We start from the raw sequence: 22,111 nt of genomic DNA, 5'->3' as shown, positions 1-22,111 counted from the left end.
TAAATGTTAATGTAAAAAACTATTTCAGTAGGTAAACTTTGAGAGACCTTTGAGGAATTCTTCCACTACTTTTAATCAAGTTTGTTTCAAATGTTTGCCACCCTGACTTCTCCTTCCCACAATTTTGAAACTATAATCGCTATTCGGAACATACAATAATAACTGCAGAATTTATAATTCTTGAAAAAGTGTATGCGATCAAATTACAATTGTCAAAGGTCTACGGTAATAAATGAGTTGGCTGACAATCTAATATATATTGTACTCTATGGATTATTTTCAATTTAGTACTATATAGGTACATTAATTTGGTACATTTTCAAAATAATATCACATTGTTTTACATTTAAAGTACAGTGCAGTCGATTGCAGCTTTCTTACTTGTTTATAATTTACTTATGTGCGAATTTCTGAAGTATGTGGTTTTATTATTCGAAATTACTTTAATCTAATATATTTATTATGACACACTTCATTAGAAAATAAATTTCTATAGAAAACCAAGTAGAATCTTCTCCCGATCAAAACTGTTTACTACCCGCACTCCGCTCCTGGTATTTGTATTGTGAGCATGACTCGCTGCGATTCTCCCTTACCCCTCGCCGATCTGGGCACCAACAGCAGTTGCATTTCATTTGATTCAGGGAGAGCAACAAATCAATTTGCATGCGGTAGTTTTGCAGATTTATGGCATTGGCATCTGTGCATATAATTTTTGGGGCGAGGCTTTCGCATGCAAAAATACTCTCACATACTCATATAGTCGCGTATATAAAATAATTTCTTAAATCAAAAACGGGAATGGAGAGCATAAAGCATTTAAATCAATTGCCCTATGAAACTAGTAGAAATCGCTCATGAATTGTCATAAAAGTCAGAAGCATAGAACAAGCATCAAATTGATTTCTGACGCACAACACAAACACTCATTTTTAGTCATTAGCAGTTTGGGTAAAAATGATTCGTCTCTTATTCCGTGTGACCCGCATAAAGCGAATGACCGGAGACTGGACTGAACCGGCTCCTAATCGAGCGGGGCAACAACAACGGGAACAACAACATTAACAAAAGCAAGCAAAGAGCAGAAGCCAACGCAATCAACCCGAAAACCTCAGAAACCAAAGCAAAGCCAAAGCCAAAACCAAAACCCAGACCAACTGAAGCATCCACTGTCCACCGCGGATCGTTGCCTCTTTTAACGCTGATGATGTCATGCGGGTGGCACGAAGGAGGAGAGGACAGAGAGAGAGAGAGAGAGGCTGGGGAGGGGAAGCATTGGCAACTGGATACGGCAATTTGGTTTGGGGATTTCGCACGCTGCTCAAAATCTACCTAAATAATGAAGCACAATTTGCAATACCCTGTGAATAAAGCTAATTGGGTAGTTGGCCTTTAAACACAGATAGGTAACTTAATATGTTGTATAGGGTATGTTGATGTCTGTCCCTCCAAACTCAGCAAACTTGTTTTGCCTTTTCTTGATGTTTTATAGTACTTTATGATATGTTTTGAATACAATACTATAGAAATAAACCATATATACTGTTTGGTATATTTTAGTATTTTTGTGGTATATATTGTTTTGTATAGGGTAAGCTGACGTCTGTCAGTACATACCCTACAAACTTGTTTGGCTTTGCGCCATTGCCTTTTCTTGATGTTTTGTTGTACTTTTTTTCTTTTCTTATTTTTTTGATAGTTGGTTTCGGTTCGATTTCGATTTCGATGATTACATTTTGGGCGGTCAGATAACACAAACACTTGGACAGCTACAGAGAAAAAGAAAGGGAAAGAGAGAGAGAGCTTGACCCAAGTTCAGCTCAAATGTCGTTCAATTTTCATAATAGCAATTTTTATGTGAGGCCAAATTTAATAAGATTTTCTATTAGCGACAACAAAAATAATTTAATTAGAGTGAAACGTTATATGAGGTTGCGCGCAATTATTTATATTTCTGTCGGTTGGCCATTTAACTAGCGAAAAAGCAAATGATTCTCGTATTTCTTTTGCCTCTAATGAGACACACTAATTGCACGAAGCTTTGAATTATTTATAGCCTTCAACAAAAATTCAAAGTTAGACAAACTTTTAGATGGCACGCCACAACAGCAGAGTAGAGCAATGGCAACCAGCAACCAGTAACCAGCAACCAGCAACCGGCAGCCAAGGGGCATCAGTTTGTTTTTGTTCGGGGGCTTTTCAACACATTAATAAACTGCATATGCAACAGCTCATTAAAAGCCACTCGAGCCTGTGGCAACACGCAAGGCAGCAGCCCAAGAGAGCTTCCAGCTCCAAAGAGTGCCAGCAAACCAGATCTCCAGATCTCTAGATCTCCCAGAGCTGAAGCGACGACGACGACGACGACCATGTCAAGTGGCCAGACCGCATTGAGCAAAACCTTAAGAAGCAGCAAAACTACTTGAGAGTTTATTTAGTATATTTGCTTGCTGCTGGCTGTTGATGTTGATGTTGCCTCCTTTTGTTGTTGTTGTTGTTGCTGTTGTTATGTTGGCTTTTTGGGCCAAACAAAAGTGAAGTTCTGTATCTCTCTCTGTCTCTCTCTCTCTCTCTAGCTCTGCTCACTGTTGTCTGGCGCGTCATCGCGGCGACATTCACCCACTAACTGCCAAGGGGAAATTAGGGAAAAACGCAGCAGCAACCAGCAACCAACAACAACATTCAACATCCAACGAGGCTGTCAAGCAATAGCATGCAAATGCCGCACACTCGCATATGGTTGTGTGTGTGTGTTTGTGGTGTGTGTTTGGTTCTCTGCTGGGCTCATGGGGCCAGTCAGTTGCCCGAGTTGCCAGTTGCCAGAGTTGCCAAGTAGCGAACGCGTTGATTTCGCATTTATGCAAATTTCACGTACACTTCACGACTGCGTTTTGCGTTTTTTTTTTTGTTTTTTGCGCGCCAACTTTTTTCCACTACTATTTCTTGTTGTCTTCTATTTTTTACGCGCTTTTGTTCGCCCAGTCTAAAGTAAAGTTTTGGCTAGAGTGAATCTGAAGTTGTGCCTAGCGTCGAGTGATTTTTAGTTTGCTTTGCTTTTTTCTGTTTTTTATGTCTGTTTTTATTTTTCTATGGCGAGATTCCCTCGCCTCCCTCTCCCACTCGAACAGTGGCAGATTCTAGCTCCATTTGCTGAGGCATCCGTTGATGCAACGTGACGTGACGTGAACGTGACGTCATGTGTGTTGGCGTGCTTGTGGCTCGGGATCTAGCTGAATGGCTTTCGCTCTGGCTCTGGCTTTGGTTCTGGCTCTGGCTCTGAATCTGTTCCCGGGCAACAACAACAACAACTAGTGCTGCTGCTGTGTTGCCTTCGTTGACTGCGCTGTTGCTCTTCAGTCTGTCTAATGCAATGCGCGTGCTAAATGGGCGTTACTCAACGGCTCGACGACTTTTTGCGTTGCTGCGACGCTTATCAAGCGCTGAAAAAAACGCAAAACTTTTTCACTCAACACACACACACAGACACACACACACACGTTCTGCATCTGTCAGTGCATCAAAACACTTGAGTATTCGAAAAGTTGTCGTTTTTTTGCATGCAGTTTTAGCGTCGTGTCGAATGCGGCGTATACGTAATGTTTGGCTTTGCATTTTCTGTTCGTTGTGTTTTTTTCTTTCGCTCATATTTTACACACACACATACACATGGCAGCTGACAAAAGTGACACTTGCTTTCGCTGTTTGTTGTTTTTACCATGTGTGTGTGTGTGTGTGATTATTTTGCTTCTTGGCGCTCTCAAGTGCTCTGTCAACTGCTGAGCGACGGCAAACACGCCTAAATGCGATGCCAAAAGAATGCAAGTGACATTGAGAATGCGCCAATTTGCAGCACCATGGAACACCACAAACATACTTTGTCTGCGCTGCATCGAAAGTTTTCGCTTAGCTGCCCCTCCGCTGTCTCCTGTCTCCAACTCTCTCCTCCACCTCATTGTGGCTGTCTGGGCAATGGCCACGCGCTGTTCGCCTTGACTTGTCGTCACAGTGCTCGACAGCAGCAGCAGCAACAGCTGCAGCTGCACAGGTGGGCGTCCAATTCACGGCTCTTTCTCTCACTCACTCTCTGTCTATCTTTCGCTCTGCCACTTTTAACATGCTTGACTAGCTGGCATTGATAGTCCAGACCCCGTGCTATAAACCAGAGCGAGTGCTGCACTCGGAGTTAGACAAGCGTGTGATAAGTTCATTACCACAATGTAATCCAATGTCTGCCCTTTGAGACTCCGCAAAATGCAATGATTACAATTTACTTTGCCATTTTTATTTACCCGTTAGCCATAGGGTAGAAGGATGTTATGAATTTGTGACTGCCATAAATGTATTTAACAGGCAGAAGGAGGAGGAGGCATCTCCGACTCCATAAAGTGTATATATTCCATGTCCTTCCGTCTGTCTGTCCGTCTGTACATAAGAACACCTAGATCTCAGAGACTACGGGTCTTAGTTAGTTGCTTTGACTGACAATTTGGTATAGAATATACCACATCAATATACCAAATACGACCTTTGGTATATTTTAATATATTTTCAGTACATTAATTTGGTTTGTTATAAGTATGTTTTGTACCATATGGTATATTTTGAATTTGGTACTATATAGCCATCGGAATATTTTAGTATTTTGTCGTGTATGAATTTGGTATAAGGCTAATGGGTAGCAGGTATCTCAAAGTCGAGCTTACTGAACTGCAGCTTTCTTATTTGTTAAAGGCAGGTTTTGACCCCAGAGAAACTTTGCCAACTTGCCAGTTACTTAGTTAGTTAGACTGCAAATCATTTTAGCAACTTTCTTCACTTAATAAGTAAATACTCCCTCTATTTATCCTCGTAATCGCACTTTTCCATTATATCACACATACTCCGAAATATGTAAATTGAACACATAAATTACTTTTTTGGCAGCATTTTGATTGAATATAATTTATGCGGTCGCGTCAAATGAGATTCTAATTATTCCATCAAATGCAAATCGCATTTTTACTGTCGCAGTGTGAAGAGTGGAGACAAAATTGATTAATTTCTCTGCACACAATTTAAATTTCAAATTTAAATGCAAATTTGCAATAAATGTTTAATGCAATATTTAAGCACGACATCAATTGAAAATTGTCGAACCAATTTTCTCAAAACGATTTAAAAATGCATTAGAAAAATACTTTGTAACGAAATTGGGTTTTGTCATTGAATTTACTAAAAGCAAATCTGATTTTCTCGACTGCCAGTAAATTGTAAATATTTGAGTACGTTTATGTGCGGTTATTAATATCGCAAAAATAAAAATAAAAACGAGAACAATAAATGATCGACGCGCAAACATGCTAAATATCCTCAATTAACATCCAAATAAAGTTAACGTTATCATCGCTTTCGGATCGAATGAGAACATTATTGATATAATCTCGTTTATTACACCCATTTTGTTGATTAATGGTTGCAGGGTATGACATTAGCCGTAACTTTAAATTGCCGATCTCAAAGCAAAACCAGTAAGAAAGCCACAGTCGAGTGTGTTCGACTGGGAGATACCTGCTATTTATTTTCAATAAAATAATATTCTACTTGTATACCGAAAATATACCACAAATACTAAAATATACTAAATGTTATGTTTGGTATAACGGTATATAACAGTATTGTACTAAATTCAAAATATATCATATAATAAAAAATATACCAAATTGTCAGCCAAAGTAAAATTATAGCTGTATCTCTTATAAACTCTGAGATCTATTTTCAATTACCGAAAGATAACGTAATCTTCGCTTTCGGATCGAGTGAGAACTGAATTGATATAATAACTTTTCTAATACCCATTTTGGAGATTTATGGTTGCAGGGTATGGCAATAGCCATAACTTTAAATTGTCGATCGCAAATCGAAAAAAAGGCAATGCCAAGGGGCATGAAATTGTTTATGAGGTTTTGTTTACTTTTTCGTTCACTTTGTTCAGCAACTGTTTAATTTAATTTATTATTTTTTTATTTCATTATTGTTTTCATCATTTTTTTGTGCGGTTTTTGTTTTTGTTGTTGTTTGCAAATCGGTCAGTGCCTACACTGGCGATAAGTTAATGCATTAAAGCACAGAATTGAATCATTCATATGCGAGTCTATATACTATATACATAACATAAATGTATTTATATTGTGTATGAGGCAAATGTTGTTTTTATGTGCTGCGATAAATGTCGCATAAATGTTGCACAATATTATTATTTACAATTCAATGAGAATGCTGCCAGCGCAGCGAAAGTAATTAAATGCAATATAAAACAATCAAAAAACAAATCCCATAAATTAAACTTGATGTCATTGCTTAAACCACACAATTAAATAAAGCCAAAAACTAAAAAAAATTATATGTATGATATATGTATTTGAATATGGTATAAAATCTGTCACTAGAATAGTTAATTCCGTATTAGTTTTTTGAGCTAATAAAGCGTAATTATCAGCGCATTTATTTAATTAGCCGCTTCGCTTTTTTTTCTCGCTTTCGTTCTCGTTGTTGTTGTTGTTTACCAACTCTCAGAAATTTGTTAACTGTAGTAAATGTGATTTTAATATGCCTGTCAAATTGTTGTGGTTGCAACTTTGTCGACGCTTCATTGGATCTGATTTTATCTGATAAACTGCGGTCGATTCTAATTAAACCCAAAAAACTCTATTTCGAAATGTTAATGCTATTAACTGTGTAGAATATTTAACTATTTATTGTGAAAAGAAAGATCATTGGACAGTCGGTGATAATCTGGAGCTTGTTGTCATTTGATTAAGCATAAGCAAATGCAATTAATTTCAAACTATTTTTAATTACCTTTTGTGCATAATTTGTGGCTTTAATGACAAACAAAATGCGATTAACCGCAATGCAATTGCAAATGCAAATCCAAACTGACTAAAGATAGAGGCTTAAGCTCTGAATGTAATTGCTTGCAACTTGCAACTCGGATGAGTCTCAGTCTCTAGTCTCGATCTAGCTAATGCCAGTTGAAAGCCAATGACAACAGACAGCTGCAGATTGAAAGGCAGAGATAAATCGAGTGCAACAAATGCCAAAGGCTTGAGCAGCAGCCGTTGGATGCGCCTCTTGTTTTGCTTGCCACCTAATGAATAGTGCCTGGGCATAATTCTCAATCAAAAATGGACACATTTTGGGGCACCATTTGATTTATGGGGCATGGGCTGCAAGCACTTGTTGCGACTCCCAAGGCAATTGCCACACGCACACCGAATAGAAGAGGCAAACAGACAATGACAGTGCCTTCGAGTGGGTGTCGTTCAAGTCGTCCTGTATTTCTACTTTAGCTCCAGCTACAGTTCGTTCTCATTCTCATTCTCGTTGCCGTTGTCGTTGTCGATGCTCTGACAGTTTACAAAGTGCTGCAATTAAGTTGACAAAGTGCTGGCTTTTACACACGGCAAAACGGCGGCTCTGGCAAATTTGTAATGGCAACAGTGAAAACACTTAAATGAATTTGTTAACCATGCCGCATGCCGCATGCCGCATTCAAACAGATGCGCAGATGCGAGTCAAGTGCGCAAATATCTGGCAGATACTTTTCAATTAATCAGCTAAGAAACTTGCTAATAAAACAGAACTCAAGCCTGACCCATGAACTCGCAGTTTGTTGAGGTTGAAAGGGAAAAGCTGCTGAAGTTAAGCAGATGAAGATGTCAACAGCTTACAGGGTATGGCTGCAGTCGAGCACTTCCCTCTGATGCCTCAACAAACATTTCGCATTGTTCTGTTGCGTGTTGTTAGCGCTGGCAGCGTCTCCAATTTGTCAGCTTGTTTAATGGACGACGACAAGTGTCAGAAGACAACAGGCAGAGGCAGGCAGTTCACTTCTCTCCTTCCTCTCTCACCCCCGCTGCCACTTGTGGCACTGTCGCCTCTGCAGCTGATGCGCTGCGTATTTAGCCAGAAGTTCTATTTGGTCTGCTTAAAAACATATCTGTCAGCCAAAAAAACTATTTCAAGTGTCAAAGGCGGCTGTTGTTTGTGTCATTCTGGGCACTTTTGTCATTTGTTGATGATGTTTTGTTTTTACTGCTGCATGGTAATCGGAGCTGCAGGATTGGAGATGCACTTCGGATTACTCAATGGGCTAGCTAGCTGCTTCGTTCACAATTTATGAATCTGTCAAGTGGCATTATCCAATCGCAATTATTCATATGGAATTTGCAGCTGCTGCTGATGGCAACGACAACGACAACGCCAACGCAATTTAAACTCGAGTCCAAGTTTCTCTCACTCGTGTTTCTTGATTTTTTTGGCAAGTCGTGTGCAAATTGTAATTTATTTTCGTATCGTTTAGTTTAGGCCCAGCACGTTCTATACATTTTGTATATATACCATTTATATTATATGCTATACAGAGATTTCTTTTTCATTGAAAGATTTTTGCCCTGGCACATTTCATAGATGTGTTATGAGAGATATATATTCGTCGTGTCTGTCTGAAATTGTTGCGCCCAATTTCCGCCCTGGCCTTCTGCATTCGTTCCCCCTCCTCTCTCTCTGACTCTTATCTTTTGGCCATCGCTGTGAAAATAGCGACAAGGGTAAGGGCAAATTGCAGACACAGGATTGTTGCAAAGGCAACATCGCCAGTAATTTTCATTGAGATTTTTCGTTTTCACTTTCATTCCGTCGCCTGTCAACGCCACAAAAAAATGTGACAATCAAATTTGATATGTGACTTTGGCATTGACGTCGACTTCGACGCCGATCGAAATAGATTTTTGGGTAGTAAAAATAAATTGAAATCTTGTACACATAAATCGCTTTATGTTTGCACTTGCGAAGGCCTTGAAAATCACAAAAGTAATAACAATAACAAAAGGCTAAAGTCACCGATCACATTTTTATTTTTTTCTCTTTTGAATACCTTCACAATGGATAGAAATAAATAAAAATGAATTGAGAAATCTAATTCTATTATTATAATGAGGATTCTTCATTGATCTGTGGAGGCCTTCATACAAAATTTAATTTTGAATTTGCAATCAAATTGTCCGCGATCCATTTATCTAAGCATGACTAACATATATAGATTAATATGCAAATGTTGAAAAACTATTCTTGGATAAATATTTATTGAAACATATTAAAGAGCTCTCGGTTAATTGGAATCCATTCAATACGGTAGCCAAGTGGGTGGAACATAAATACTAATGGTCTGTGGGGGAATACTAAAGAATGCCTTCGAAATAAAATAAACCAACAAAAAAAAAAGTTTGATTAACGCATTTTAAACATAAAAAATTTCAAGAGTGAAAATAGACTTTTCAAGCATTTTTATTTTATGGGGGAGAAATAACGAAAATCACGTTTTGATTTACGAGCACAAGTCGCATGGAAATTGTTTGCATTGCAAAACTTGCTTAAAGTCCCCACAATAATAAATTGTTATAATTTTTATAACGCTTGTTAATTGTTGAAGTTGGAGTTTGGATTTTTATGCGGGTTTTTACCAAGCAGACGAGACACTTTCGGCCAGACTGAGGCAGAGACACTTAACCCAATCTCGATGGGTCTTTTGCGGTTGAAACAAAAATTGTTTGCCAGTCACGTTTGTGCTGCAGAGCACTGGCTGAGGGAAAGAGAGCGATGAGGGAGAGAGAGAGGGGGAGAGAGCTGACTAAAGCAGTGGGTAAGCAACTTTATCTTTGCACTTCTTCAACGCTGCCAAGATTTGTTTTTTCCCCTCGTTTTTTGGTTGTATTTTGCACAGCTTTTTTGTGGGCGTTTATTTTGAACGCATTGTGATTGTTATGTAACTGCGATTGCGATTGTAAAGTGATTACTTTTTAGTCAAATTTGCGAACTCGCTTGTTGTGTAAGCCATGAATCGCTCTCCCCTCTCCCTCTGCCTCCCAGAGAGTGCGAAAGTGTGTCGCCGTTTAACCCAGAAAGTGAATAACAACTCGATGAGGGAGTGAGTTAAAGCGCCCTCAACTGAACACCCTGTATAGCGGATGCGGGCCGAACATTATTTTTACAAGCAACAGCACCAGCCAGAGTCGCTGCCTCCCGCTGCCCCCCGCCAAATGCACTAATAAGTTATTTAATTATGGACTTGAAGAGTGTTGTTTGCATTGTTTGCCGCTGTGTTCTGAATGACATACGAGCCCTGAAGACAGTCGAAACAAGCGAAATGAAATATGCACACATCAGCACATTAGCCGCAACGAGACGCCAAAAGAGTGGGAGAACACACTCAGAGAGAGAGAGAGAAACAGTGAGAGGAGAGAGAGAGAAAGAGCAATCTACCATGACAATTCACGAAGGTTAAATTCTTGCGAAATGATTTTGTTTTTCATTCGCTCTTTGACTCCGCCGCTGAATTGCATGCAGAATGCGTTCAGCTTTGCCATTGCAGAGTAATTAAAATAGTATACACTGAAAAAAAAGACTAGTTTCTGAACTCAACAATTTTCGTCTTAAAAACTGTGTTCTTAAAAATAGATCACTTTAAGAACAAATTCTTAAAACTAAGAACATTAGTCTGAAAAATGCAGAATATTCAAATTAAGACAAAAAAATACTTGATTTAAGTTACAAAATTCTGTAATAAATCGAAATTCCTATAAATATTTTCATTCATAGCTTAGTTAATCGAGCTGTCGGCAACCATTCTTCATTCGATTTTAAGAAAGGAGGTCCTGAGTTCAAATTTGAAGCGAATCGATGATAAGTATTCTATAAGTAAGAGTTATTGACAACAACTGAATAATTAAATAATAAAATAGTAAAAAAAACAATAACGTAATATTTTTTTGGATGTTATACGTAATAAGATATTTGGTCTTTAAAACTATACGATTTTTTTCCTCTTATTGATGAAAACTTGGGTCTTATATCAGATGTTCTTGCAATCAAATCTGTGTTCTAAAATTAAGATCTTCATGTTTTTGAAGCTATTGTTAAACCAAAATTTGTACTGCTAAAACCGAAATCTTGATATTAAAACATTTTTTTCAGTGTACGCAAAGCTGCTCGCAAATATTTTGTAGAGCATGTTGCATATACTTTGCAGCTACTATTTCTTCCGCTGTTTTTCTCGTTTCTTTCATTCAACAAGAGTTCCAAGCCATGAAATATTGTCACGCACAAGAGATGTAGATGTTGAAATGTTCTTTGAGATCTGGGAAGGAACTCTGCATTGCATGTGGAGCAGAATGAGAGGGAGTGGGGGAAATCATTCGGTCATTCGTCGCCTGTATAAATACGATTCTAATGAGCACGGCGTGTTGCTTTTTTCTCTGCGCTCATTAGGCACTTCGCCCCCTCCCACTTCGCCCCTGCCAAGCAGCTCATTGCGTTGACCCCTCAAGAGTCTAAGTTGCAGTTGGCATCGCAGTGACTGTCGCCTGCTGCTTGGCGCTTAATTTATGACTTGAATTGCAGTAGTTTTATTGCAATCTCAATTGCTGCCCCACTTTGACGTCACTTTCAACGTCTTCGGCTAGGGTTGCTAATTAATTGCACCCAGCTGATAAAAATACACTTCCACTCGCAGCTGGTAAACAAAGCAAACTCATTCACTGCTCTAGGGAAACACAATCCGATTGCCGCAGTTAAAATTGCTTCTGGTTCCATCAGTTGTTCATGAATTAACTGAATGACTACTGACTGACTGGCAACGAAATGACGCAGCTTATCAGCAATTTGTGCTTTGCTATTGAATCATTGAATCAACGGGTTAGTGAGTAAACCTGTCTCCGATTCGCCTTATCAGCTTATGGTGTGTGTGTGGATCGATTTGATTGATAGCCACGTATAGCGGATGACATGTTAAGGAATTCTAAAAACAAGCAGCCTGTCATATCACATTGTTATATCGCAGAGTGATTAATGACAGCTAGAGCCAGAGAGAGAGAGAGAGAGTCATAATCAGAGAGTTCATTAAACTTCAAGAACTATAAACACTCTCCTTCATTAGGCAACTGAGTAACAGAATTCATAAATACTCGCATTGCAAATATCTATAAACATTAATGGAAAATAAGACGGTTACATCACAGACAGAGGCATCTGCTGGGTGGTAAATGGAATGGGAACGGGAAGTGAGAATTGTGTATGGAAAATACGTATTACGTACGGCAGCGAAGGCAGCGACAATGCGCATTGCGTATACGCGATGTGAGCCATCGACTCTCGCTGAGCAAAAGGGCAGATACAGATACAGGGGCGGGCAGTGGTTGAGGCATTGGCTGACTGACTGACTGGCTGGCTGTTTGTTGGCCGAAAATAGATCAAGCAGAAAGCAGAAAGGAACTCGAAAGAAAGCAAAAAGATACGTCAAGAACACCGAAAGAAAGAAAAGCGCAATTGCCATCATCGTGCAGGCAAGCAAATCGAAAATGTGTACAGCACAGTCGAATGTGTGAATTCAAAATAGTCGACGAAACAAACGAGCGAGCTAAAAAGCTACGAGATGGATAGATACATTTCACGTTGACCTAGAGATACATTAATATCTTTTGGCGCCTATTTATCTAATATACGACTAAATATTTTTAAATTACAAAATAAATGCCACCGAAATTATGGCCAGCACAACAACAACAGCAACGACAACAATGAATGCATTTCGGTTGACAGCAACACATTTCGTAAATTGTGAGCGATATGTATCTGCCAGATATTGTATCTAGCTGACTGCGCAGAGCGCAAAAAATTCAACGTACACAGACACAGACACCGACAGAGCGAGAGAAATATGTATGAGAAAATTCGGAAAGAAATCCGCGCAGCCATTTCGAAGATACTAAAAATAAACTCACCTTGAAAAGTTTCTAAAATTTTTGAATATATTTTATCTTATTTCAGCTGCTGTCCGTCCGCGCGTTCGAGGATGTATCTGTATCTGTGCTCTGGCCAAAACTAAATATTTTCTAGCTTGAATCCAGAAAATGTTTGCTGCTTTCCGTTGTTGTTGCTGTTGTTCTTGTTCTTGTTGTTGTTTATGTTGTTGTTGTTCTTGCAGTCTCGATTTTTGTTGTTGTCGTTTAACGAGTGCCAAAAAAAAATGAGTTGAATTTGTTGTTTCTCTCGTGAACAATTCGAAACTGTTGGTTAACTTTTTGTACACGAGATAATTCGTTTCGTAAGGGATTTTCTCTAGAAATTTAGTTGTTGGGTTTTTCGATATTTCGGTTTAACCTTCAAAAAACGTTGCACAGAAATTCACATAAATTTATTTACATTAACACAAAGCACATAAGTTTTTGGCCCTAACTGAGAGAAAGAGTGGGAGAATCGACGACGGCATGAATGATAATGAAAGAGATAGAATGAGCAGTTAAATAATGCGAGAGAGAGTGAGAGGGAAGGAGTTATTGATTTTATATTGATAATGACACCAAGTAAGTATATATTTTTGCTTTTTTTTGTAGTATTATTATTATTGCTGATGATGTCAATTATCAGTTGCGCATTTTATGAACTAATTTCTTTGCTTTTCTTTTTTTTTTTTGTATTGTTTACTGTTTGCAGTCTTCACTGGTGACTAATATATTTATATTTATATATATAATATATGGGTATTTGTAAAATTCAATATACACACTTTTGTTGCTGATTTCGTGAATTGATTTGATTGATTTTATTGCGGCCTGTTCGAGGTGTGTGTTGTGTGTTTTTTTGGGGGCGACGTTAACTAAGCGACGATTTTCTCTCAACTAAAGCAAAAACCAAAACCGAAACCGAAAATTTCGTATGTGAAATGGTTTTTTTCGAACTAAAAATCTTTTCAAGCAAGTGGCAGCTCAGTCGCTGCCTCAGTCGACGTCAGCGTCGCGGTCGCAGTCGCTGCCTGCATTTTGGGGCCGCGCGAGAGTCTTATTTTTGCTGTTCTTTTTCATTTTATTTTTTGCCCAACTATATGCGTTTGAATGTGTGTGTGTGTGTTGCTCACATACCCGCAGACGTTGTCAGCTCACCTAACTCCCCCCACCACCCAACCACCCCCTTTTTGCCGCACCCCTTTCGCGAGCGACACCGACACAGAAACCGAAAACAGAAATGCTACAAAAACCGCGCCAACAGACGGCGGCAACAACAGCAACCAACGGCTGCCAATGTCTGTCTCGAGTTGTACAATTCTTTGTTGTTCTCGTTGTCGATATATATTTGTGGTTGTTGCTGTTTGTTATACATTTATTTTGTATTTTGGCTAATTGTTTGTATCTCATTCTCTGCGCTTTCTAGCCTCCGTTTGATCTTTCCAATTGTGCGATCATATTTTCTGCCTATTTGAATATCCATTCCATCTAATTCTCATCTTCTATTCAACTGCAAAACTGTGCCAAGCAATAAGTAAACTTAATCTACTCTCAGAATCTGAATTAAAACATGTTGTGGAGAAGACAAGTTCGTTTAATCACTAAAGATTAGATTATCTGTAAACACATGTTTAGTAAATATAGCGAGTTAATCATATGACATCATCCCACATTGCTCATATCGTAAAATACTTTTGCTGTTGTTGTTCTTTGACTTCCACACGAATCCCTCGATAAATGTTATTAAAACTTTGCCCCAATCTCTGAGGCAATGTGCCATCTAGGTCTCAGCAAGGTCGCTGTAAAAATAGTTCAACTATCGAGCCATAGTATTTAAATTGTATTTCAAAGCGTTTTTAATCAAATATCTGAAATACCAAACGCAATAATCCCAGCATAAATTGTTGCCTGGCCAACGTAGAATTTGAATCGAGTTTGGGCAGAAAAAACTGCATATTTTAATATTGTGGCATCGAAAGCCCATGCGATTTAAGTAACAACAATAATAACAATAAATAAACAACTATGAAATTTAATAATAAACTCCGTTGGGCATAAAAACAATTTCAGCTTTTTAATTAAATCATGTTGCCTACTGCAAAAACTAACTAAAAATAATAGAGTAAAATCGTCGAGTAATTCAATCAAATAACAAAAACATTTTTCCACCCAACAGCGAATATTCGATTCGATAAAAACAAGTACGTATCAATTCTTTTTCTATTTATTTTTTTCTGTGTATTGCCAATTTCATTCTATAATACGATTGTCGCTTTTGTTTTTTGGCAGCTGAACTTTTCGTCGAAAGAAGATGACACGAGCTGATAATTATATAGTCCCAAACGCTGCAGATAAGTAGGTAATTACAGACAGCGACTTGTTGTGCTTCTGCTTCTGCTTTTGCTTTTGCTTTTGCCACTCTGCGGTTAACGGACTGCGGAATGATAACAGTTATACGATTTTTTATGGTTGAAGCTATTTCTTTTTAAGCGCTTTATTCGTTCACTTTTGCTTTTGCACTGCAAATTTGTATGCAAATTTTTTTTTAGTTACGTCAAATTCGATTTTGGAAGCAGAATTCTTTTTATTTTTATTTTGGAAAAGCACACACAAATTGAAATTGATTTTTTTGTTGTTGTATATTTATTATTGTTGTTTGCGAGTGAGTCAACAAAATGTTGCCGAAAAACTGGCCACGGTCATAGCTGAATCACTCGGCGATAGCTTGAGATTTTTGCTCTCAAATGAAGCCGGTTTTATTAAATGCCGATACTCGTCATATCATAAATGTTGGTCAATTACTTTGGTAATTATACAATGGCACACTCACTTTTATTTCTTGTTGTGTTTACTCTCGGACAGCGTAAATGACGCTGAATCTATTATTAAAGTTCTCTTGAGTGGAGCGAGAAATGTATTATTACTGTTGTTGTTGTTGTTGTTGTAATATTAAATAAAACCGATACGGAGCGTAAAGACAACCGCGCGCGATCGTTGCTTTCAGACGAATGAATGGCAAAGGCAAAGGCGAAGGCGAAGGCGAAAGATCTCGACGAACGAAGTCACTGCCAGACACACACACACACACTCTCTCACCCACACAGACACACTCGCTTGCCACTTGCGAGCGTCTCTCGCGAGAGAGGCGTGCAACACACAAATCAACAGGTAAACGAAAGGTGAAAATACACAAATAACAACAACAACAACTGTGCTGATTGCACACAGCTGTGTGCCATGAATGTATGTGTGTATGTGTGTGTGTGTGTGCTCTTGTGTATTGGCGAACTCAACTGATAAGATAAAAGCGAAAACACAAACAATGTCAACTCAAAAATTCTATGAAGTTATTTCTCTCGCTTTGTTTAGCTTTATTTTTTTTTTTTTTTTTGCCGTTGTGCTATCTATCAACGATATCTTTAGTTTTGCGCATTTTTTATGAATATGTTTTTTAGTGTTCACTTCTGGCTAGACTTTTTGGCAACATTTATGTTGCTTTTACTTTTGTTTTGTTGAAAACATTGTGCTAATTTGATGTTGTTGCTGTGGCTGCTCCACATAAAGATATAAAAATGTTGCCTGCCGAATCGCGAAATATTGCATGGACATGAGTATATATTCTATATTTAGGTTGCATGCCACACAACACACACACACTCACACACAGCACGCAAAAAACTGGTTACTCCAGTTTCCCTGATAATCTGGGTGACGGCTACAACAACAACAGCAACAACAACAGCATCAACATCGGACAACGAACACAGGCGTCTCTCTGATTCTTGTTGGAACTTGGGCTGATTTTCCTTTTTAGCGCCCCAAAAAAACATCAAGAAGAAGCAGCAGCAACAAACAGCCAAATGCAACCAAAACTGAAAGCTGCGCAGTTGCAAAAAAAAAATAAAAAACAACAAAACCGGTTGCTTCTATCCCGCCTCGAACCCAATCGCTATCCCTATCCCTATCCCTATCCCTATCCCTTTCTGCCATTTCGATATTGACCACAGCACTTCAGCTCTCGAAAGTTGCACAGTTGCACCCGTCCCGCACTTCATTCAGCAAATCCAAAAGTGCTTGCTCAGAGACAATTTCAAGTTCCCAGCTTCACACCCGAAGCTGTCCCCATGTCTCCCATCTCTTGCTAATGACAGAGACAGCAACAACAAAAGCGGCTGTAAATCATTTAGCAACTATTTTGTTTGGCTTAGTGGCAAGCGTAGCCAAAAGGAAAACGCCGCACAAACATCTTAAAAATGTCACGCATGCGTAGTTGTTGGCATGCGCATAATTGCAAGCTGGGGCGACTGCTTTCCAGTCGATGGCGCGGCGACATTTTGTAGTACAAGTTAATAAGCGCAATGCAAACGGCGCGGACAAACAGGAAATAATTATCATGATTATTGCGAAATAAAATTTATTTACTCAGCATTCTTACTATTTATTTATTTGTATTGTATATCCAAGTGTTCAAAGAGTCACAATGAAATTAGTAACACTGAAACATAGATGGCGCCAATAAGTCATGACACAATGCTCTTCAAACGTTTAGTGTTGTTTCCCACCAGAAATGTAGCAGAGCAGCAAACCCTTATGCATATTGCAGTGCAAGCAGTTCAGCAAGCAGTGTGCAACTGATTAGCGCAAGAGTGGAGAGTTGCGTAAATTCTAAGCCAAAAAGTATGCAATGAAATGGGATTGTTTTTTGTTTCGCCATATAAGTCTGGCAACAGAAAACTAAATTTATGAAATATAGAAAGAAGTGAAAATGTACACAAAGAAAAATTTTATGCCAAGCTCAGAATTTCCGTTTGTGAACGAGGAAAATATAAAGTATTATTGTAAAGGAACTTTTTTAGCTGCCTTTTAAAGGCAGAAAAATCAATCCTTAATCGATTTCAAAGAACCTTATACAATATGTACTTGCTTTGAAACAGTCATCTATTTGGTTCTTATCCCAAAGCCGAATTGGAGTTGGCAAACTTCGTGGACTTAAGGAAGTCTAATCGATTTAAATTTCAAAATGTAGCTTAAAGATACTTTGTATGTCTTAGACAGACCGGAACGCCAAGTTTATAGCATTTTTTTTGTTTTGGCCAACGCGAGTCACGTCCACGTTTCACCAATTTGGGCAGCTGGCAATTTTACAGTAGTTTTTTTTTAGTTTCAGTTTGGCAAAGAGCTGAAATACTTTGATAGGGGCCGCCATTAAGAGCAATTACTGTGGCGATCTTGTACGATATATTTAATGGATTAATGTGTAGTAAACACATTATGAATGTAGCTCACGATCACATGGCTGCATCCACAAATGGAGTGCAAATCGGAGCATAATCTGAGACCAGTTGCCACATCGAATGGTGTGAATTCAAAATTGAGTGATTAGTTGGGGTTGGCCAGGTGGAGGCGGAGAAGGAGGATGGCGAGGAGGAGGAGGTGAAGGCGTCTCTTTGATTTTGGGCGGCAACCGGATAGCTAATTTTGGCAAATTGTAATGAAACTCGTTTGCAATTTGATCGTCAATTATTTTACCTTGCAAATGGCATTTATAGGTTGTTTTTATTGCATTTCAATTGATTTTTAGTTGGCTACTAATTAAAAATACACACTATACCACACTGACTGGCATTTGTTTATTTTCCTTTTTAGCTCATTTTGGTCAATGGATCCAACATATTAGGTAGCAGCAGACAGCAGCCGTTGGCGAAGAAACACGTTCATTAATTAATTTGACAAGTTAATTTATTTGGACTGGAAAGGTTATTCATGCCTCACATTCCCATCCAGTCGCATCGCAATTTGAAACAAAGCACCCTTTTGCTGTGGCATGGCAACCCTAAGCGCATTAACCATGGCAACTAAAATGGTTGACACAACAGAAAACACAATTCTATTTCTGCCAACAGTACAAAACATATGTCGAGCTTTTTCTATCCTCCAGCAGCACCCAAATATTTACACATTCAACTCAACTCAACTTCATGTACGAAGCGGGCAGCGAGCAGATCAATTGCAATGGGGCAGTCATAGCGCTGCCCTCGCTGGAGGTGGTCAAAGCAGGTAATATGTTAACTCTAAACAACATTCGAGGACAAAGCATTCAGTACAACTGCAACTGCAACTGCAAATGAATAGACAATTTTTACAACTTCAATTAGTGCCCAACATGCCATCAGATGCAAACATCGATTGGCTGCTCCACATTTATTTTACACGTCGAGAATTCGAGCGATGTCGTCGTCTTATCGAACGTGAGTTGAATCGTCATTTGAATGCGGAGTATCTGTACTTTGTCAAGGTGAGTAGAGGACGAGGACGAGTATGTCCTTTCAAATTGATTGCTCCACTGACTTGACTGTAATGGAAACAGGGCTTAATTGACCGCGAAGATGGCAACAACATCGAGGCACTGCGTAATCTGCAGAAGGCTGTCGAACTCAACTCAAAAAACATCGAGACGTACAAGGAAATCGGTCGCACGCTGTAAGCCAATTAGTGCTATCGATTTTTGTTGACACTCTCTAGTATACACTCGCTCCCCTCCCTCTCTCTCTGTCTCTCTACCAAATTCAGCTATAATATGGGACGTTTTGGGCAGGCGTTGAGTGTTTTTCGTGAGGCCGAACAGCACAGTCCACGCAGGGATCATGAAATCTATCATTATCTGGGTGAGCTGCTTTATCGTGCGGCTGCCACGCAACCACAGCTGGAAATGGCCCGTCAACAGCAGGCCGAGGCCAGGGGCTACTTTGAGCTGGCCGTGCAGACGGGCAAAAAGTTGGAGAGCTACGTGCGCCTGGCTGAGCTCTATCGCAAGGATAAAGAGTACCAGCAGGCCATTGATGTCCTTGAGGCGTGTTTGCAGTGAGTTCCGTCTGGCTCTTAAATGCGGTTATCCATTCACATATCCGTTCCCGTCTGTCTATCGCTTAGCTTGACACCCGAAAACGCCGAAGTTCTCACCGAAATCAGCGTATTGTATCTGAAAATCAATGAAACCCAAAGAGCCTACGATCGCTTGACGGAAGTCGTCAACATTGAACGGAAGTGCACGCCTAAAGGCTTGCTAGCCCTGGGCGCCATTTTGCAGGTAAGCAAGAGATGAAGTTAAGGTTGGAGTTGGAATCGATTTACTGATATCGAATCGCACTCGACAGTCGCGCAACGATGTGGATGGCGCCTTGGGCAAATACAGTCAAATCGCAGATGCCGAGCCGGAAATTGCCGAGCTTTGGAATAACATTGGCCTCTGCTTCTTCAAAAAGCAAAAGTTCATTGTGGTAAGCAATTTATGTGTAAATAGATTAAACGCAATAATTGTGTGTGTATACGCATTCTTGATTCAATTTAAAGGCTGTTTCATCGCTGCGCAAATCTATTTGGATATCGCCCCTCAACTACAATGCATTGTACAATTTGAGCCTAATTTATATTGCCTGTAAGTACAAAAGATTGCCAATCGGCAACGAAAACAACAATATTTTTGCATATAAGCCCTCAATGATTGAACTACTGAAAAATAGAGAACTATCTGTGTATAATATTACTCATTGTATTCCCGGGGTATAATTATAACATTCCTAGTAGACTCTTTATTAGTTAACTGTGCAATGCTTTGTATTGTTAGGCTGGGTTGAGTGCTGGGAGTGTGCCGGGAATTTAACCATTAAAGCACTTGTCTGAGCGCAGACAATAAAACAGAAAATATGCCGGAAAGTGTGCACAATAAAAACGGAAAAAATAAGCTCGAAACGGGGCTTTTCATAAATTGTAAAAGAAAATAGAAAAATATAAAAATGTGAATAGCAAAGGCAAGTTTTCTTTTCGGGTGAGCCAAGTCCAGGCCATTCAAGGACTCTACATTTTATGGGGCTCGTGGCCCGCGGGCTCTCCCCATGTCCTTCGGGTTCGTGTGGCGCAGGTTTATTGTTTAGGTTTTAACTTTCATTCTTGTTGCTGTTTTTGGTCTTATTGTTATTCCTGTTTGTTGTCTTCTGTTGTATGTGCATTGTTGTTTTATGTTAGTGATGGTTGATACCTTTGAGTCACTCACTGTTTACATTTTTCCACTGACCTCTAGCCGAACAATATGCCAGCGCTTTTCACACGCTGGCCGCATCGATAAACCTGCGCAAGGACAATGCCGAATGCTACATGTTGCTAGGATGTAAGTGAAAAAACAAAAACAGAAAACAGAATGCAGTATTCATGCAGAGGTTAGTAAATCCATTTGCTTTTCCCCTATTCCTATCCCTATGCAGTGTGTCTACGCAAACTGGACGATACAGATAATGCCTTTGTAGCCTTCGAACGTGCATGCAACCTCGCTCAGGGTCAACAAGGTGGCATGCGGCACCCGCTCGTGTTTCTGAATTTCGCACTCTTCTGCTACGAGACCGGACGTCTGGCGCTGGCAACGGAGCAGTATAATCGCTTTATGGCCCACGCTCAGGACCTGTTGCTGCCCACAGAAGTAAGTCGTGTTTTCTGCCACCGTGCCCAATGGTTGCTGGCAGCAGCTTGTGATTAGTCCCAAACATATGTTATGTTCTGCACCAAATATTATACTTAGCAAGATTAAATTCCAAATTGAAAACTTTTCATTGGCCGTTTTTACCATCCATTTATTTAAGTCTTCACACATGGTTGCCTTTGGGCATGTAATGAAACTTTTAGCATTTAATTATGTTCTTTATATAATGCCAGGTATTGTTTAGTCAACCTTTGTTTGCTTTTTGTTAGTTTAAATTTCAGGCAACCAAACTAAAGTCCTTGCTGCGCATTTCAAGCCACAATCATGGCATTCTAGGTGACGATGAGGATGCTGCTCAGTTGGAGGCAGATGCCAGTGAAGTGCCAGAGGAAATGCCCTTGGAAGTGAATGCAGTTGTAAGCCAAAACTGAGAGAGACACACAGAGAAATAGAAATAAACAACATCGCAGTAAATTAACTCACATCGAACATTTATTTGAACGTGTTCTTCAAGTGAATTCAAAAATCGATTTACAAATAGCGTAAAACATAATTGCAAGCCAATGAAAACCCATTAGCTAATCTTATCTAATACTATTTTCAATTACAAATACTTAAGTGTATATATTTTATATGCGTATAAGTGTGTGTATTTCTGTTTTTGTATACATGGATATTTAGACAAAGTTATTATTGGATATCAAGTTTCAAGTATTAAATGCTCAAGAGAACAAGAGAAGCTCAGGGGCTCGTTGGCTTCTCGACTTCTCTTTATGCAGTTTTATTTCAAAATCTGTATTACATAAAAAACATTATTTAACTCTTA

The 22,111-nt window shown here is 39.1% G+C and overlaps 2 protein-coding genes across 17 annotated transcripts in view; one reads left to right on the top strand and one right to left on the bottom strand.

Moving 5' to 3' along the window:
• The window catches only part of LOC117572421 (PDZ and LIM domain protein Zasp), a 67,481-nt gene extending 51,667 nt beyond the window's left edge, over positions 1–15,814 (bottom strand). For 7 of the 15 annotated variants that reach the window (XM_052004637.1, XM_052004640.1, XM_034255209.2 and 4 more), the window contains exon 1: positions 13,601–13,725. The gene's annotated coding sequence lies outside the window, so the exon portion shown is untranslated. Of the gene's footprint in view, positions 1–12,815; positions 13,195–13,600; positions 13,749–15,645 lie in introns of those variants that run through there. The other 8 variants (XM_052004646.1, XM_052004647.1, XM_052004650.1 and 5 more) reach the window with 4 other exon arrangements.
• Positions 864–21,796, top strand: LOC117572431 (Bardet-Biedl syndrome 4 protein homolog). Of its 2 annotated transcripts, none has more exons than XM_034255258.2 (11): positions 864–1,363; positions 18,462–18,872; positions 18,971–19,110; positions 19,183–19,295; positions 19,386–19,676; positions 19,746–19,902; positions 19,970–20,092; positions 20,166–20,250; positions 20,893–20,979; positions 21,074–21,285; positions 21,555–21,796. In XM_034255258.2, the coding sequence occupies exons 2-11, from the start codon at positions 18,794–18,796 to the stop codon at positions 21,714–21,716; spliced, it is 1,449 nt and encodes a 482-aa protein (XP_034111149.1). In that variant the 5' UTR covers positions 864–1,363; positions 18,462–18,793; the 3' UTR covers positions 21,717–21,796. The 2 variants fall into 2 exon arrangements, with proteins under 2 accessions (XP_034111149.1, XP_034111150.1); XM_034255259.2 differs by having other exon boundaries at positions 865–1,363; positions 18,989–19,110.
• The last annotated feature ends 315 nt before the right edge of the window (positions 21,797–22,111 follow it).

Source organism: Drosophila albomicans, chromosome 3 (genome assembly GCF_009650485.2).
Source record: "Drosophila albomicans strain 15112-1751.03 chromosome 3, ASM965048v2, whole genome shotgun sequence".
Taxonomy (NCBI): Eukaryota; Metazoa; Arthropoda; class Insecta; order Diptera; family Drosophilidae; genus Drosophila; species Drosophila albomicans.
The sequence above is the reverse complement of the archived record's forward strand: the minus strand, read 5'-3'. Positions and strand labels throughout refer to the sequence as shown.